The 18,041-nt window shown below is 39.7% G+C and overlaps 1 protein-coding gene across 2 annotated transcripts in view; it reads right to left on the bottom strand.

Moving 5' to 3' along the window:
• LOC128834410 (V-type proton ATPase subunit S1-like) overlaps positions 1–18,041 on the bottom strand; it is a 78,433-nt gene that overhangs the window by 47,764 nt on the left and 12,628 nt on the right. For both annotated transcript variants that reach the window (XM_054023123.1, XM_054023131.1), the window contains 3 exons: positions 17,646–17,772; positions 7,567–7,693; positions 7,395–7,463 (listed from right to left, as the gene is read on the bottom strand). In XM_054023123.1, the coding sequence (XP_053879098.1) occupies positions 7,395–7,463; positions 7,567–7,693; positions 17,646–17,740 (291 nt within the window). In that variant the 5' untranslated portion in view covers positions 17,741–17,772. The remainder of the gene's footprint in view (positions 1–7,394; positions 7,464–7,566; positions 7,694–17,645; positions 17,773–18,041) is intronic.

Raw genomic sequence — 18,041 nt, 5'->3', positions numbered from 1 at the left:
TCCTGCCTTATAATCTCTGAACCCCTTGCTCCCAGCAGCAGGAACTGTTCCAACAATAGTATTAAGCAGTTTTTAATTTTTTTTGTTAAAGAAATTTTTTTAGTGATCAGTGTGTTGATTTATAAAAATTATGAAGATGGATATTCAAAAACCTATATGAGTATTGCACACCTGTCATTAAGGAACCCACATGATGCTTTAGCTGTCTAGTGTATATTCAGACTAGTGTACATCTTCAGCTCATCAGAATCCTGCACACTTTAAATGGGATTGAGACTGCATAGAGCTACCCAAAAGGGCCTGATTTTGCATTCCAATCAAGGATCAGGAAATTCTGCTGGCTTTGTCAAACTATCATCTGAATGCACTTCTTTGTCTTTTTACAAGTCACATACTTCTCTTTTAGATTAAACATTAGAGAAACTTTTTAAATTGATTTGTTTCTAGAAAGATTGTTAATTGCTCTCATTTGTTCTTAGATACAGATTGTGTTTAGATACTTTTCTGTCAATTTTGTAACAAAACATATTTTGGGGAAAAGATTCTTATGTTCCCAGACTTTTCCAGGGCAAAAACAAGCCAGAAATAGGCAGGTTTCTTCATATAAATGAGAGATTCTTGAAGTCTTTAATCCGCAAAAATGCCATTTAAAATATCGAAGTTGTAGGTTTATTTTCTACCACACTGATCAATTAGTGTCACATATTCAAAGCAAAGCAAAGCAAACAGAGTTGGAAGAACCATCTGTTTCTATTCAGGTAACAGTCTTTTGAAAATCAGTGACAATCACATGGAAAATTTGTGTTGTCACTGTTTTTGAAGTTTTCAGCTTACATAATGTATTTTATATTTTTAGATTAATACAATATACTTTACCACAAGTTTCAGGAGGCATACATGAAATTATGCATTATAGTTCTAGGGAAAATTGATGCAATATGCCTTAGCAGTTAATAGTTATTTCAACTACTGAGAGTATTTGTGAAGAAGTAGTTTTTCATTCCATTGCAGTTTGTTAGCTAATGTTGTGACTGTTGTTATTGTATATCTCATTTATTAAATTTGTTCCTGCCCTTCCATTACAGGTTATCTGCAAATTGTTCTTTTAAAAATGGGAGCATTGCTTGTTTTTTATTTATGTACTTATTTTGCTTCTTTATGATGTATAAAGAGGGCCTGATTTTATTCATTTGTTTTTATTTTCTACTTTAAAAAAAAAACAAACCTTGTAACTATCAGTAATGCCAAGTCTGGTCATCCCTACTTTTGCCTGAAAACCTCTTAATAGTAGGAACCAGTGTCTTAGAGCATGTTTACCATGTGTCCTCACACCATAGCTGTAGGGGAAGGTTTGAATCTTTTAACAAAGACAACCTTTATCTAAAAGGTTAGGTAGTCACTGAAGTTAAATAAGTGTAAACAAAAACAAAGTTTTAAAGATTCTAAGGTCTTTTCTATCCCAGGTAATTGTACCAATTTAACTAAATTGGTTTAGAAACTGAATTTGGTTAAACTGGTGTAATCCTCTTGTGTGGAGATTCGTAAATTGGTTTAAGACTATCTTGTATCAATTTAGTTGAAGTCAATACAAGGGTATGAAGCAATAGGTTTCCTGGTAGAGTAGAGGATAATATTTCAGCCTCTTTAAACAGAAGGGAGGGGACATGGGTGACTGAGAACTGGTCTACACAGTTTTGTACTGCTATAATTACTTTGGTTTAGAAACTAACACAGTTTAAATGGTGCAACCCTTACTGTGTGTGCAGTTGTATGGATATAAAGATGCTTATAGCAATATAGTTTATACCTGTTAAGCAATCATGTTGAGATAGGATATGACCCTGTTCAGCCAGTTGGTAAAACGATCAACAGTTTTTACTACCAATAACGATTGCAATTATTTTCAGTTACATACATATGCTTGTTTTGGCCAATTAGATTATATTTGGCTATCAAGGAGTGTCTATAATAATAAGTCATGTAGCTGTGCATATGTACATTTACACACATGCAATATCTAGCCAAAAGTTCTGACTTACAATAGTAATTACACAACTGCACAGCTGGCAGCTAATTAGAATGCTTTATTTTACATTGTAATTCCATAAAGTTAAGCATCAGTGCAGGGAAAGCCAAAGCTAATACTTGGGAAAATAGTTTGTGGAATATAATTTGCTTGACAGAAATTCTCCCAGAATGCTAATCTTTGTATTTTATTATTTAATAAAAAAATTATTTGAACCTTTAGGACAAATGGTGTACTTGTAACATCTTTTTCTGTATTAACTGGAAATGGAAGTCTCTAATTGCACACATACTCATTGATCCCAAAAGCTCAAAACAGCTGTTAATGTAGCTGAACAAATCTAATAACTGCAAATGTCTCTGAGGCTTATAACCCCATAACTCTCTTTTCAAGTTACATTTTTTCCTTGTATTACACATGCTGCTACATGCACACATTCATACTAAATGAGATCTCTGGTTTAAGTCTGTGAATAAATTTGCATCTCTGAAGTTCAAGAGGAGAATGCTCAGGTAACATGGCACAGCTATTATTTCTTAATCACTCATACAACAAAGTTTGTATATTGAGCTGTAAACATTTGTGATCATACAACATTAAAGATCTGAATTTGCCTAAGGTGAGGAAATTCATGGCTGATTTTCCCTTTTTCCCCTATTGTGTATATATTATGATAGGGTCTTTCATTAAACAATCAGGACTGGATTTCTTTCTAAAAGATATGCTGTCACTCAACTGGAAATTATGAGCTTGATTCAGAGATTACTGGGTGAATGTTTATGGCCTGTGCTCTACAGAAGGTCAGGCTCAATGACCTTTTCTGGGCTTCAAATCTATGACTGTGTTCACAAATGCCCTAGTATTGTTCAAGTAATACATATGTGCACCTAAGTGAAAGAAAAATGTTTTATCTAAACAATATATAATTCAATGTAAAGTATTTACAATCCTATTGATGGAGCAATATAGAAAAATGCAATTTCCAGTATCCCTGGAAATTAAGTCCTACTGTAATACCTCCAGACTTCCTGTCCCAGTCTCCTGCCACACTCAGTTTCCTTGTCCACTCAGTCCCCTCCCAACAGCTCCTTGTCCAGCCAGTCCTAGGCCCCACTTCACCTGGCTCCTCTGATCTGGTCTCTCTCCTGCACCTTGATCCCCATTTGCAACCCTCCACACACACACAGATGTGCCCCATTTGCATTGAATCCCTGTCCCAATCTCCCTCCATGAACTCCTCAATCAATCTCAGTCTCCCCCTGCACCTACTGGCTCCCAAGTCCCTATTCTCCCCACCCCAGTTTCCCTTCCTGGCTCCCAGTAACAATCTCCTTGCCCTCCCATCCATCTCTTGTCCCTCTGCATTCAAATCAGACAGCTTCCTTTTCCATGCTGCCCGGGCCCAACAAGAGAGGCACTGAAAGAGCAGGAGAGACAGCTTCCCTGCTCTCAGTTCAAGTGCCCAGACCTGGACCCAGTCCCAGCACACCCCACAGCAGTCCAAAGCTGCAACTTCAGGGGAAGTCCAACTCAGCCCTGGGCTGGAGCATGCCCAGTGTAGAAGGAATCTTTCAGAAAAGCTATTAAATCTAATAAGTCTCTACTAAGCCTGTGAATTTTGTCAAGGGCTTATAACTTGGCCAAATTTGGGTAGATTTCCATGGGGGCAGCAAAAGGCATATCCCTGACATACATGGCACTGCCCTACCAAGTCCTTTCTCCAAAGCATCAGAATGCTAGAGATTTTCAAAGAATAGATTACCAGAATGTTTTGTCTTGGGCAAAACAATGCATTTTTCCTTAGCCTCATTCTCAGAAATGGCTGAATCATCTTGGCTGGAAAATTTCAGCCCAGTTACATTTGGAAAAGTTATAAGTGAACTAAAAGCAGGGTTTTATAATGGGAAATGTCAGGCAACACTAATAGGCAATACAACCCGCCCCATACATATGATGTACTACATCATATGTCCCATTGTTTGGCAAGGTATGGTCCTTATGGGTCAGATCCTGCAAAGCGTTCAACTCCCTCTGAAGTCAATGCGAGTTGAGGCTGCTCAGCACGATACAGGTAGTAGTTATGGGAGTTGAGGCTGCTCAGCACGATACAGGTAGTAGTTATGGGAGTTTTAATTCTGTTTTCTGAATCTCATGCAATGAAAGTCTCAGACAGTGTTGCAATAGCACTGCTGATTCTCTTAAATTCTTTGACCTTTTTTAAAGACAAAGGGGGGAAAGTATTTAATAAAATCACACCTTTGATTGAGTGGCTGTGCCTCAACAATGCTTGAAGAGATTTTCTTCCAATTTCCCAAATGAATTCACTTCTGCGGTGAGAAGGAGCATGTGAAATTTCAGCCCCAACAGGAATGGTTAAAGGAGCCACTGAAAATAAGGGCTTAGAATGGAAGTGCCATCTCAATAATAACCAACAGAAGCAGAGAATCATAGAATCATAGAAGATTAGGGTTGGAAGAGACCTCAGGAGGTCATCTAGTCCAACCCCCTGCTCAAAGCAGGACCAACCCCAACTAATTCATCCCAGCCAGGGCTTTGTCAAGCTGGGCCTTAAAAACTGCTAAGGGTAGAGATTCCACCACCTCCCCAGGTAACCCATTCCAGTGCTTCACCACCCTCCTAGTGAAATAGTTTTTCCTAATATCCAGCCTAGACCTCCCCCACTGCAAGTTGAGACCATTGGTCCTTGTTCTGTCATCTGAGAACAGCCTAGCTCCATCTTCTTTGGAACCCCGCTTCAGGTAGTTGAAGGCTGCCTCTCTTATTTAGTCTGCAGAAGAGTGAGGGGGGGTTGAATCCCCCCCTCACTCTTCTGCAGACTAAATAAGCCTAGTTCCCTCAGCCTCTCCTCATAAGTCATGTCCCCCAGCCCCCTAATAATTTTTGTTGTCCTCTGATGGACTCTTTCCAATTTGTCCATATCCTTTCTGAGGTGGGAGACTCAAAACTAGATGCAATACTCCAGATGGCCTCACCAGTGCCAAATAGAGGGGAATAACCACTTCCCCTGCTGGCAATGCTCCTTCTAATGTAGCCCAATATGCCATTAGCCTTCTTGGCAACAAGGTTACGGTGTTGACTCATATTCAGCTTCTCATCCACTATAATTCCCAGGTCCTTTCCTGCAGAACTGCCACTTAGCCAGTCAATCCCCAGCCTGTAGCAGTGCATGGGATTCTTCCGTCCTAAGTGCTGGACTCTGCACTTGTCCTTGTTGAACCTCATCAGATTTCTTTTGGCCCAATTCTCCAATTTGTGTAGATCACTCTGAACCGCTCCCTACCCTCCAGCATATCTACCTTTCTCCTCGCTTAGTGTCATCCACGAACTTGCTGAGGGTGCAATCCATCCCATCATCCAGATCATTAATGAAGATGTTGAACGAAACTGGCCCCAGGACCAACCCCTGAGGCACTTCGATTGATACCGGCTGCCAACTAGACATCGAGCCATTGATCACTACCCTTTGAGCCCAACGATCTAGCCAGCTTTGTATCCACCTTATAGTCCATTCATCCAATCCATACTTTTTTAACTTGCTGGCAAGAATACTGTGGGAGACCGTATCAAAAGCTTTGCTAAAGTCAAGGTATTTCACGTCCACCGCTTTCCCCTTATCCACAGAGCCAGTTATCTCATCATAGAAGGCAATCAGGTTGGTCGGGCATGACTTTGCCCTTGGTGAATCCATGTTGACTGTTCCTGATCACCTTCCTTTCCTCCAAGTGCTTCAAAACAGTGGGGCAAACCCAGAGCCCAGTGCCCAGTGCCCAGCATAAGTAGCTTCTCTGGATGCTGAAGTGGACACAGGGAGGAATCCTACCTCCAAGGTTATGGAGTGCATAACGAGGTAGGTTCTGCAAACTCTTACAAAGTCCCATTATAGGGCAAAGAACAGGAGGATTTGCACAGTTGTCAAACTTTCAGCCCTCTCTCAGAACACCTATGTCTGTCATCTAAGACTATCCCCACACAGGGGTCTTGCAACATGCAGGCGTGTGTACATCCTGCACAGCTTCCTGAAATATTTCCCTCACTTGAACAGTCGAAGTGCACCAGTTCTCTGCCAAAGGAGCCTCTGTGGCCATGGAAGCAGGGGCAAGAATTGCTCCTTAATGAAGCAGGCACAATCCTGCTTCGATTTTAAAACCACAGGACAGGCACATTCAGAAGTATTACTGCAGCCTTTTGAGGATGCAGCCATTGGCTCTTCAGTTACAATTTACTGTAACTTCCATAATTTACTCATTCCCAGATGCACTTTTACACTTGCCGTATAGTTATCTGAATTTGGTGTTAGTCATGTTAGCATAAAAACATTATGATCTGTTGTGCAGGTGACAAGTTCAAGAGTCCAGGGGTGCAGGAAAAGGGTGAGGAGGAGTGTTTACAACATCTAAAATCCACATGCTCTTTGAGAATATATATGGTTTGCTGTATGAGAGCTAAACAGATTTATACTTCCCCCTCTGCTCTAATATAAACTATAAACCCACTAGCAGCAGGTCCTGCATTTTGAAGGCTCTGTTCTTCCAGCACTGTCCCCCACAATGCATCTATGACTGCCATCTGTGAACACTCCTTCACACTAACCAAGAGTACCTGGGAACAGTGGGTACATCAAGTTCGGTGTGTGTGCTTCTGTCAGTATGGACAGTGTGTACTGAGCATGCTGCATGAGAATTTTGTAAAGATTCTTCATGAGGAGGACTAGAGTGGGAGGTCAGAAAGTGTTACTGTGGCTGAGAAGGACTCAGTTTTCAATGTTAAGTCTGCATTTTGCTCCAATAAATAACAGTAGCACAACTCTGTAAGCCCACATTTAAAGTATTGAGATGTCTAATCACATTATGGCACTCAAAAATTAAACAGTTAGATGTCTACATGCTATAAAACACCCTCACAGTTATTTGTGCGTGCACAACTATGGAAAGAAAATAGAAGGCCACTTTGGAAAATCAGGAGCAGTGAACCTATTCCTATAGCTGTTTCACTTTGTTCAGCAATTTTGTAAGTGGGCTTCACAATGTAACTTTGGAGGAGTGTCACTCTGGGAGTTTCTTGTTTTATACTAACTAATATAATAATGTTTTTAGAAATAAATTTTTACAGATGATGATCAATGTACAGAATTTGACTTTCAGAAAGAAGATTGCTATGAAGGATATTACAGTACATGCAATTGCTTTTCTGCAACTCAGCTGTTAAAATTGAAACACATTCTTAAGTTATCAAACTGCTTCATTTGAGTATCATTCTATTAACAATTGTCTGTCATGTCAGTCTAACATCATTTTTGTTTGTTTTTCAAATACCACTGGGAGATAACATATGGAATAGAAAGTCTTGCCTGAACATTGTGAAATGGCTTCTCATTTTCATAAGATTCACTGTAATGTGTGAAGTCATCGATGCTAAGCTGAAAAGCAGAAAAATAGTGCAGGTCAGACAGTGTCATCTCAGCTCATTACACACAAGCTGTATTCTGCATTGACAAGATGAAACAAATTACCAGTACATACCGTATCTTGAAGGAACAAGACAAGGTTCTTGGAATCCTGAGTAAATACAGGTTGCAGTAGCATATGCAGCTCCTGCTTTGAGATAATGTGTCCCTCATGTAAAGTAGCTTCAGAGTTCCACAGTGAGCTGAAATTAAAGTTAAATATTTTCCTTTATACTTGTTGCAAAGGTTGACATTTTGTTTCACTTCAATATACAAATGCTGGTAATGATATCGTAGTCTTTTGGTAAAGATCAGGTGTAACATCTGACAATCTATTCTAGAGGTGAATTCAAATGGACAAATTATTCTAGTGTAGTTCATATCAAGTCAGTTGAGTTACACTAAGGATGAACTGGGGCATGGATGCTTATTATTTATTACTACTGCCCCCTGCCATTAGTATTTATTATGATTTGTGGAGTGCCAACAGTATGCTAGATGCTTTATTGGCATGTGTAAAATGGGGACCCTCACATGAAGAATTTACCTTCTCCATGTCCAATCCTGTAAACACATACTACTAAACGAAGTGCTTTCCACTGTGGATGATCCCTTAGAAGTCAATGACACTGCCAATGGTAATAAACACTGTGGATCCAATTCAGCAAACCATCAGTGTTCAGCAAAGCCTATGCTTAACTAGGAGACTGAATGGGACTTAAGTACATGATTAAGCGGTTTGCTGAACAGGGATGGATTTAAGCATCCATATAGACCTATTATTGTAACAGGATATTTTTGAAAAGGAAGTTGATGGTACATGCTACCTTTCTTTCATATAAAATAGATTTTAGAAGTTGGAAGGAAGTCATATTGGTTGGTTGTTTAGAATACAAGAGAAAGTTTCCATATGCTTGCTCTGGATCCTTGTAATGGTCCTTTCATCCTCTAGAGCAGTGGTTCCCAAACTTGTTCCGCTGCTTGCGCAGGGAAAGCCCCTGTCGGGTGAGGCCGGTTTGTGTACCTGCCGTGTCCGCAGGTTCGACTGATCGCGGCTCCCACTGGCCGCGGTTTGCTGCTCCAGGCCAATGGGAGCTGCTGGAAGCGGCGGCCAGTACATCCCTCAGCCCGTGCCGCTTCCAGCAGCTCCCATTGGCTTGGAGCAGCGAACCGCGGCCAGTGGGAGCCGCAATCGTTCGAACCTGCAGACGCGGCAGGTACACAAACTGGCCCGGCCCAACAGGGGCTTTCCCTGCATAAGCGGCGGAACAAGTTTGGGAACCACTGCTCTAGAGAGACATAGGTACAAGCTGTCCTCTGTTTTAAATGGAAATAGATTAGCAATCACAGCTGTTCAAAAATGGCCTTAGCAAATTGAATAATTTGGCAGGGAACAATGGAGTTGGTGACTCCAATGGCTAAGACTCAACTTGGGAAGCAAGCTGCTATATCTGATTTGTGGGCAAAACTAAAACTACTGTTCTTTGGTGCCAGATTTCTTCTTGAATTTAACATACTTACCTGGAAACAAAGAGTTACCAGAGCCAGAGGAAGATGTGCAGATCCACACAGAGGATCAGTTGTGGTGATGATGATGGCACTTTTAGAGAGGAGAATTCAAAAACTGTGTCCTAATCATCAATACCATTACCTCTAGCACTTCATGCAGACGCAGAACCAATTACTGAAGGGATGTGAGGAGGAGCATGAACACAGGGAAGCTGATGAGGAAAGGCTGAAAATAGATTTGTGGCCAGGAGGTGAAGCAGTAAGTTGACTCATTGTTCCATTGTGGCTAAGGCTAACAGGCTGCCATTGAAAGTCCAATTTCCCTGTAGTAGCATCCTCTATTAGAATCTTTCATCTGGTCTCTGCGGATTTCTACTGGAGGACCCGTAACACCAAAGAACCACGAGACAAATAGACTCAATTGTTTTATGCCAAAAGTTGGTTGCCAACTGGAATCAGTAAGAATGTATTGAAAATTTTCAGCTGGAATTTCCACTATTTAATTCCCACTAAACTGCTTGCATAGTGTGCAGTCAGACACCCTGGCATTATACAATGGATAGAATTCATGCTAAGTTACTAATATTTTGGCATCACATGAACACTCATGAGATAAAATCTTTTAAAGTGAAGGTGGCTTTGCAATGATAAAATGCATAAATATGTTTTCTCATAGGTTCTTCAATATTGAAACAACCACTTTTGCAGAAACTTCTTGGGAAAAAAAATTACTTTTTCAGAAGTATGAAATCATCCAGAATAAAAAATGGTAAAAGCTTTCATGCAACGCTCTATGAAAGCATTTACAATACATTTGCTCACCTCTAATAGCAGAGAGAGAGAAATAGGTGACTGCCTATTCAGTTTTAAAACCAACTAATAAGAATAGATACAGACGGAAGTGGCATTATATTTTAAAACATTATTTGTCACCTGGTTTTGCAAAACTAAAACCAGGAACAGCTTAGATCTTTCATATTTTATCAAAGATCTGGGGGTTTGGATAAATTATCCTAGATTTGCCTATTTATTATATTTAGTGAAACCATTTGTTTTATAGAAGTACCATAGGTAGGTACGTAGGCAGCTATTTGGTAAAATATTATACATATTAGAAAAATATATTTTCAATACAGAGGTAATGATGACACCTTGCTCTTTTAATACTTCACATTGTTCTGCTTCAGTGCAGAACTCTATGGAAAATCTGGCCCTAAATGACTTGTCTAAGGCAGTGGTGGACAACCTGAGCCTGAGAAGGAGCCAGAATTTACCAATGTACATTTCCAAAGAGCCACAGTAATACGCCAGCAGCCCCCCCATCAGCTCTCCTCCCCGCTCCTAGCGCCTCCCACTCACCAGCAGCCCTGCCGATCAGTGCCTCCCCCTCCCTCCCTGCACTTCCTGATTAGCTGTTTCGTGGTGTGCAAGAGGCTCGGTGGGGGGGGAGGAGCGAGGGCACTGCAGGCTCAGAGGAGGGGACGAGAAGGGGTGGAGTGGGGGAAGGGCTTGTGGCACAGTCAGGGGTTGAGCAGTGAGCACCCCCTGGACCATTGGAAAGTTGGCGCCTGTAGCTCCAGCCCAGGAATCGGTGCCTATACAAGGAGCTGCATATTAACTTCTGAAGAGCTGCGTGTGGCTCCGGAGCCACAGGTTGGCCATCCCTGGTCTAAGGTAATACTGCAACTCTGGAAAAAACAGGAGTAGAACCTCAATCTTGCATCTTCCGGTCATATGCTTTAACCACTAAACCATGATAAATCAGTGTTCTTAGCCTGAATCAAATGAGTTCCATTGTAATGGACAACAGATGCACAATTTAGTATTTATTCAGCCTGCTATTATTGATTGTAATCTGAGCCACAGGTGAATATGAGAGCATAATTTTTTAATCGAGAACTGTTGCAAGGAGAATCCTTTCAGAGTCAATGCCTTTCATGGGTGAAAAGACTTTGGGTGTTCTGCCAGAATGGAGCTGAGATACTGGCAGTCAGGAAGCATAGTAGTCAGCTGAGAATATATTTCACTGTTGATTGCCAGTCGAAAGCAAACTATACTTCTCTGTAAGGCTTCCCAAAGTTTTGTGAGGAGTCAACTCAGGGCAGTGGAGACAGTAAATGTATTATTATTATTATTTCTTATTTGGGAGCTCTTACCATTTGATATTTTCATATGCATGTTAAACCTCTTCATTTGTGCTTTGAAATTCATATTAACAAATATGCAGAAAGCCCAAGAGCTTAGAAATTGCTTCAGAGATATGCTTGGAATTTTCAGAGACAGCAAACCCCATGATCTCAGCATCAGCCTTAAATATAAACTTTTAAAACAGCAGGGAAAGCCCCAAGGATTCACAATTATTATTCATATAGAGTTTTAGTGCCTCAGCTCAATACTGAACCTCTGAATTTTTTACATTTATATCAGCAAGATACAGCATTAAAATATTAAGGAAATTGATTACAGATTAATTTACGCAAAATTAGTAAATGTAATGTCTGAGAGCAGGGAGAAAGGACTGCAAATGTTTTAACAATTACCTTACAGCAAATCAAACAGTAGTTTAAAATCAGTTTCCCAAACAGCATTGGCAAAACTGTACAAAATAAATATTCACAGGATTATTCCAGAGCTTTTACATCTGCAATTAATTGAAAAATACATGACACAGGAAACAGAATTAAACTAGATTCTAAATCAGCAAGGTAAAAATTGGTGGGTTTATTTTCTGTTTAGCTCAACACAGAAACAATACAAAGATGCTGGGAAGTTAATAAGCCCATTTTAAAATATGGCAGTGTTGGAATGGCTCACCATTCTTAGGCACTGCTCCTTTGATGGTTTTATGAGTTGGTGGTGCACCTTTTCTAAGATGATTTAGATTCTGAACAGTGAACTTCGATAACCCCAGCATCATCGCCGGAAATACACTCTACATAGGTTGGTTCTTATCTCTCCTGTTACTTCATTTTATTACATGTATTTTCACTTACAGTGTTGTGTGTGTGTGTGTGCGCACGCACACACATGGACTGCCTCAAAAAACAGAGACTTAATAAAACTGTGGCCCTGGAAACTTTACAAGTAGACTAAAATCTTTTTAAGGGCATACTGAAGCCACCAGAGAGACTGCCATCAACTTCAGGTGCTGAATAAGTAACATTAGTTCATACCTTAATGTGAACATTTGTTTAATATTCACATTAACCATATAATTTGCCTGTTTATTTTAAATCTCTTAATTGCAGTTGGCTGTGTGTGTTTACATATTTTACTGTCTGATTAAAGAAGGGGTGGGGAATAAGGCTCAGATGCCCTGCTTCCACCGCCAGGATGTAGCACAAGCCTGCAGGGGATGGGTAGAGGAAGGAGTGCTAAGCCTGTAGTTTGCTTCCCCCTCCCACTATCTCCACAGACATCCTGAACAGCCTGAATGTACAGTTTGGTTCTGTGATGGGAGAGTGAGGTATACAAGGATATTATCTGATCTGTCTTCTCTCTAGGGCCAGCTTGAATTTGCACTGTGGTTTTAGTGGAAGCAAAGATTTCAATAAACCCTGTATCTTGGTCTGGGAGGAGGATAGACTATGATTTAATAAGGCTTTTACATCTCTGACTTATGATCCTATATACTCTTTGTAACCTACATTTTTTCATTTGTCTTTTTCAATCAGCAGGAGATTATTAGGCAAGCAATAATATTTTTGCCCCGTGCATTAGAACTAAGCAAGACCATAGCTAGTTAATAAAATTTCACTAGGAACCTGTAAATACAATCACTAGATATCAAGTTCACATGTCACCAGTGCTAGTGGCAGAGGCAGAATGAAAATTAACGACTAATGGACCAGAATTTCAAAAAGGTACAGAAGCATCTTATTGTACGATATCACCATGGCAGCTGGATAGGTGAAAGAATACATTTGGAGTGGCAACCCAACAATGGCCTGATACAAAATGTAATCTTACAGTGGAGCATATTTGATTCTTCTGAGAAAAAACATCCCCAAGGAAGCTAAGGGATTTCTCAACTTCTTTGTATTCACAGTATCACTTCCCTATGGCTATAAGTCAGAGTAGGTTTCCCTTTAAACTTTTCACAACTATAAGAAAAACTATTATTTTAGTGCCGGGCCTTAACTCTCGCTCGAAGTCATTTATAATCTGCATCCACTGTACAAAGAGCCTCCTCCGGTCTCGGCATAATGCTGGGTGGTTATTGGAAAATGTGAAATGTTTTCACTGACTGTAAGCAAAGAACATTCCTATGACAAGATGCACTTAGCTTTACAATTTTGGTGAAATCCATGTCATTGCAGCACCTAAGCTATTCCTACCTCATCTTTCTCTAAGATTGCTGTTAGAAATACTAGGATGTTGTCAAATTGTTTATATGCATTATAGAAGAGACCATTTTGAATGTATTGAAGTTACAGTAAGGATTGGTGTTAAATGCATTTTATACTTTGCACACTGTGTACATTTGGAATTTCAGGCTCTCAGATCAGTGTATAGTGTCTGACATTAGAATAGCTTTCATAAAAAGGCTTCCCTGTAATCTGACATAAGAGAGATTTTGAAATGTGTTACTAATTATTGCTAGTGCTTTACAAACATTAATATTTTTCATAACATCCGTGTGAAACGGGTACAATAAGTTTTATTAGGCTCAATCCTGCTCCACTTGAAGGCAAGGATAATTTTGCCATTGATTTCAATGAGAGTAAGAAATGGACCCACTGACACCATTTTACAGATGAGGAAACTGAGACAGAGAGAAGCGACTTCCTCAAGAGCACAGAAAGATTCAGTGTCAGTGATGATTTACAGCTCAGCCATTGCTGCCTCCTAATCTTGCTTACTTCATACTACTAAACCCTAGTATACTTTTAAATGTAGCTCTTATCAAATGGTACTTGAAGGGATGCTGATCACAACTCAACATCCTTACTCAACTACTGTCTACACTCACCTTAAGATTTTATTTGTTTTAATGTTTTTATTTGGAAATAGTTGGTTGCATCAATTTGGTTAGTTACCAGTTTAAAAAAATACTTGAACTCTTAATCTGTGCATCCCAGTGTGTGTTGGTTAAGGACACGGGCCAAATTCTGCTCTCAGTTACACCAGTGTAAGTGAGAGCAGAATATGCCTCACCATTATATATAGAAGTTTTTGCTTGGGTCAAATTCCACTCTCAGAGAGCTGTGTACAGCTCCTATTGAAGATAATTTGATTTTTGTTTGTTTAGCCCCAGGGTAGCATTTGTCTCTCACTCATTTTAAGGGCTCACACCCTCTGCAGAGTTTACTCATTGACAGAAGGGGGTAAATCCCCTGGTCTTTCAGTGAGCACTTTGGGTGATAAAATTTAGGAACAATTAAAATTAAACCAACCCTCTCCCCCCACAAAGAATTACCCACTGCCAAAACAAAGCTAATGAGCTGCAAAGGAAGATTATCACAGAAGAGAAGAACAGGCTAGAGAGGTAACACAAAAAGATTCAATTTTAAAGTTGGCTACTGCAGGTGCGGTTCACCATATAAAAGAGCATACGGAGCCAGGATAAATTCCTAATTACTCTTTCCAAACTTGTAACCGGCAGAGTGGTTGTGAATGGGTCCACTTCCTAACATGGAATATTCACTCATTCTAGAGGTGAAGGGAGAGGTAGCAAAACAGCACAAAATGACAAGCATGGCTTTTTACATCTCCATGTTTACAGCCACCAGCTCTGTGCCCACCATTCTTTCCCTAAAATGTGATTTTTTTTAAACCAAGTGAAGATTGGAATGATAAATAAAACCCTTTAAAACATCTGCTTTTCTATTTCTTCTGGATTGTGTTCATAGACCCGTCATGGTCAAACCTTTAAGGAAAAATCTTGCAGAAACTAAAGGATGAAACCACCAAGATTCTATAGAACTAATTATAAAACCTATTGCACAACTTGTGTTAATTTGAACAGATTGGATTTTAAAGGGACATTGAAATATGTTCAGTCCCAAATGTCATATACCAGTAGTTTCATATTCAGTTAATGAGCGCCCCTTTCCTTGGTTTAGTTTTAATATCTTTGGGGCTTAGAGTAATAAAAACCTGTTAGTCTTGGTTTAAGGTTCAAACAAAGCTGTGCAGAAGAACCATAACTGCGGTGTTTAAAACCAGAATTATGAACAGAGATATCCAGGAAAGCTTTCGTTATTAGAAAGTTCCTCTTTTAAAATACTGCATGTAGAATTTGGAGCCAAGCGTATACAACAATGTCCCTTTCATGCAAACCAAAGTTACTGCTGCTTCTGCTTTATTTTTTTAAACTAATATACATCTGTTATTTTTACTTCATTTGCATTTACCAAGAAATAATTTCTCCCACACCAAACATTGCATTTTCAAAATGCAAAAGGTCATGGATATAGGTACATTTCCTCCTGAAAAAGTTGTAGGCATATAAACATGAAGCTGGTTTCACTACATTACCTGCTTGATTTTCTTGCTGTTGATCCTGAATAAACTGTATTGAACAAGTTGCTAACTGCTTGCTAGTGAAAAGTTTGTTTTCATTACTACTATGAACTCTTGCTTTCTGAACACTCCTTACCTTGCAATAACTTTTGTTTAAACACAACACGAGCAGCACCTTGTTTATACTGACAACAGATGCAGTATTTACAAGAAATAAAAAGCAGGACAAAGGAGACATGGATTCATTTTTCAGTAATTTAGGAACATTTTTGTCTTAAAAAATGAACTATTGCCCAAATCTACTTTTCTTTTCAATACACAATTTTAGATCTCTTCCAGTTGTCTATTTTAAAGATTCATAAATTAGTCAACTTCCACTACCTCCAATGTAGTACAAGCTCCTGAAATTAAAGATTCATCTTTTACTTTCCTTCAGAAAAGAAAACACAAAGCTAACTAATTTAATTTCATTCTCTGTAGTTACATCTGCATTTTTCCTACACCTCTACTCCCCAGGGACCAAAGGTGCAATTTCCACAGATGCCTTAGTGTAGTACTGACATTTATCAAGTGTGGTGATAATCAGTAATGTTATAAAAGACACAATGACCAAAACACATTTGAGAGAGAAACAGCACAAAATTTCACACACACACATCTGTTTTCAATGCAATCCCTCTACTGCCTTCATTTCCACAGTATCACATTTCACAGAATGAAAGGGCATCAAAGAACTCTATATTGAAACAGCATTTTGCACAGAGAGATACTATTTCTGCATAAACTTACTCGTTTCTCAAAACGAAAGTAAATTAAGAGGCAAATGCAAATAAAATCAAGACACCTTTTCACAAAGAACCCCTATTCAATCTGTCACATCTTGAGTCAGCCCTGTACTCTCTCACAGAACACAAAGGTGGTCAAATGTACTCAGGGGAAGGGCTGCTCCATCTCTAAGAGGAGTTTTAACTTTAAGAACTCATGGCTGTAAAGAAGGGGACTGAATTTCTTGCAAGGATTCCAGGCCTACCACTGGCAGTAACGAAGATCAGTGATGTCATGAAGCTAATAAGAGCAAGGCAGAGAGTCATTAGGAAATAGTTTGAAAATAACTTGGATGAACTTTATTACATTTCAAGCATGGTCATATGGATGGTTATTATTATTTACATCACAGTGCCTAGAGGCCACAACTGAGCTCAGGGGGCCTGTTTTGCTAGGCATCATACATACATATGTACATAGAATAAAAGTCTCTGCCCTCAGGATTTACAATCTAAATAGACAAGACAAAGGAAGTAAGGCACAGAGATTAAGTGATTTATACAGGCCTAAAGTCAGACAGCAAGTCTGTCTATGGTACAACAGGTCTATTGTTAACTTTGTCCTCCAGAATAACCTCCTTCATCCTTGCTTAGATCTGGTTCAGAAGTGGCTTGTGACCTTGCAAGTCGTTTTGGATTCTTTCTTTGAAGTCTCTCACTTGTCAGGTTCAAAAGTCTCATGACCTCCTAAGTACATTCAAATCCTTCACATTCAAGCATCTCCCATGCACTTTCAAAACCAAACCAGTATGATGCCACAAGTTCTACTAACCATCTGACATAATGCACACTGTAACATGTGTTCTTTTACATGCAAAAAAAAAGCTACATTAAAAACAACATCAAGGTGCAAAATCAGGCACTCAAAAGTTAGGAAATACCAGAATTACGATTGTCTGTATAACCTTAATTCAACCTCCTTGTGTGCATGCATTATGATACAGTCTTTAATACATCTTCTTCTTAGTGTATGCAAAACATGCCTCTGGTGGCACATGACCAGGATTTATCACCGAATTTGGTCCGCTGGTTGGATCATTAGCTTCCCCGGTTCAGGTCGGGTACCGACAGGGAGTGCAACGTGAATGCTGATCCATGCCCTACTTTAATGACATAGAATCATAGGACTTGAAGGAACCTCAAGATGTCTTCTAGTCCAGTCCCCTGCACTCAAGGCAGGACTAAGTAGTATCTAGACTCTAGTGTCTCATATATTGTACATTGGATCACGGTCTCGGGAAGGGCAGAGCAGACATGATCATGTGTGATTTGTTGCGCGCGCATGCGCACACACACACACACCATTTGTTCTGGTAAAGCAACTGCATAAAGACTGCTAGATGTTTTAATTTCTCACCTGTGAGTTGACCAGAGCAGCATAGGTACATGGTCCACAGACAGAGCCAATTTGAGCAGCACTGCGAGGGAGAAGAACAGCCGGACTAGGGCCATGATCCCACTCAGGTTAGTATATGATTGACTAGCTGCAAAGAAAAAAACTGAACATAATATTAAGGAAGCTGGATTTTCCAGTTTAATCAGCAGTATCTGGATACAGCTAGAAAACTGGTTGGGCCTGTTTTATGTCAACAATATAAACATTCAAAACATCCATTTCATTATGTCAAACAACGGTGCTAGAATTTCTGAATAACTTTCAGTGCTTCAGTGGAAATGGCCCATGAACTGTACATGCCTTGAATCCATACACAGACCTCTTAACAGATCGTTCCTCAGTACAGTGTTCATGAGG

The sequence above is a fragment of the Malaclemys terrapin genome, chromosome 1, assembly GCF_027887155.1.
Source record: "Malaclemys terrapin pileata isolate rMalTer1 chromosome 1, rMalTer1.hap1, whole genome shotgun sequence".
Taxonomy (NCBI): domain Eukaryota; kingdom Metazoa; phylum Chordata; order Testudines; family Emydidae; genus Malaclemys; species Malaclemys terrapin.
The sequence above is the reverse complement of the archived record's forward strand: the minus strand, read 5'-3'. Positions and strand labels throughout refer to the sequence as shown.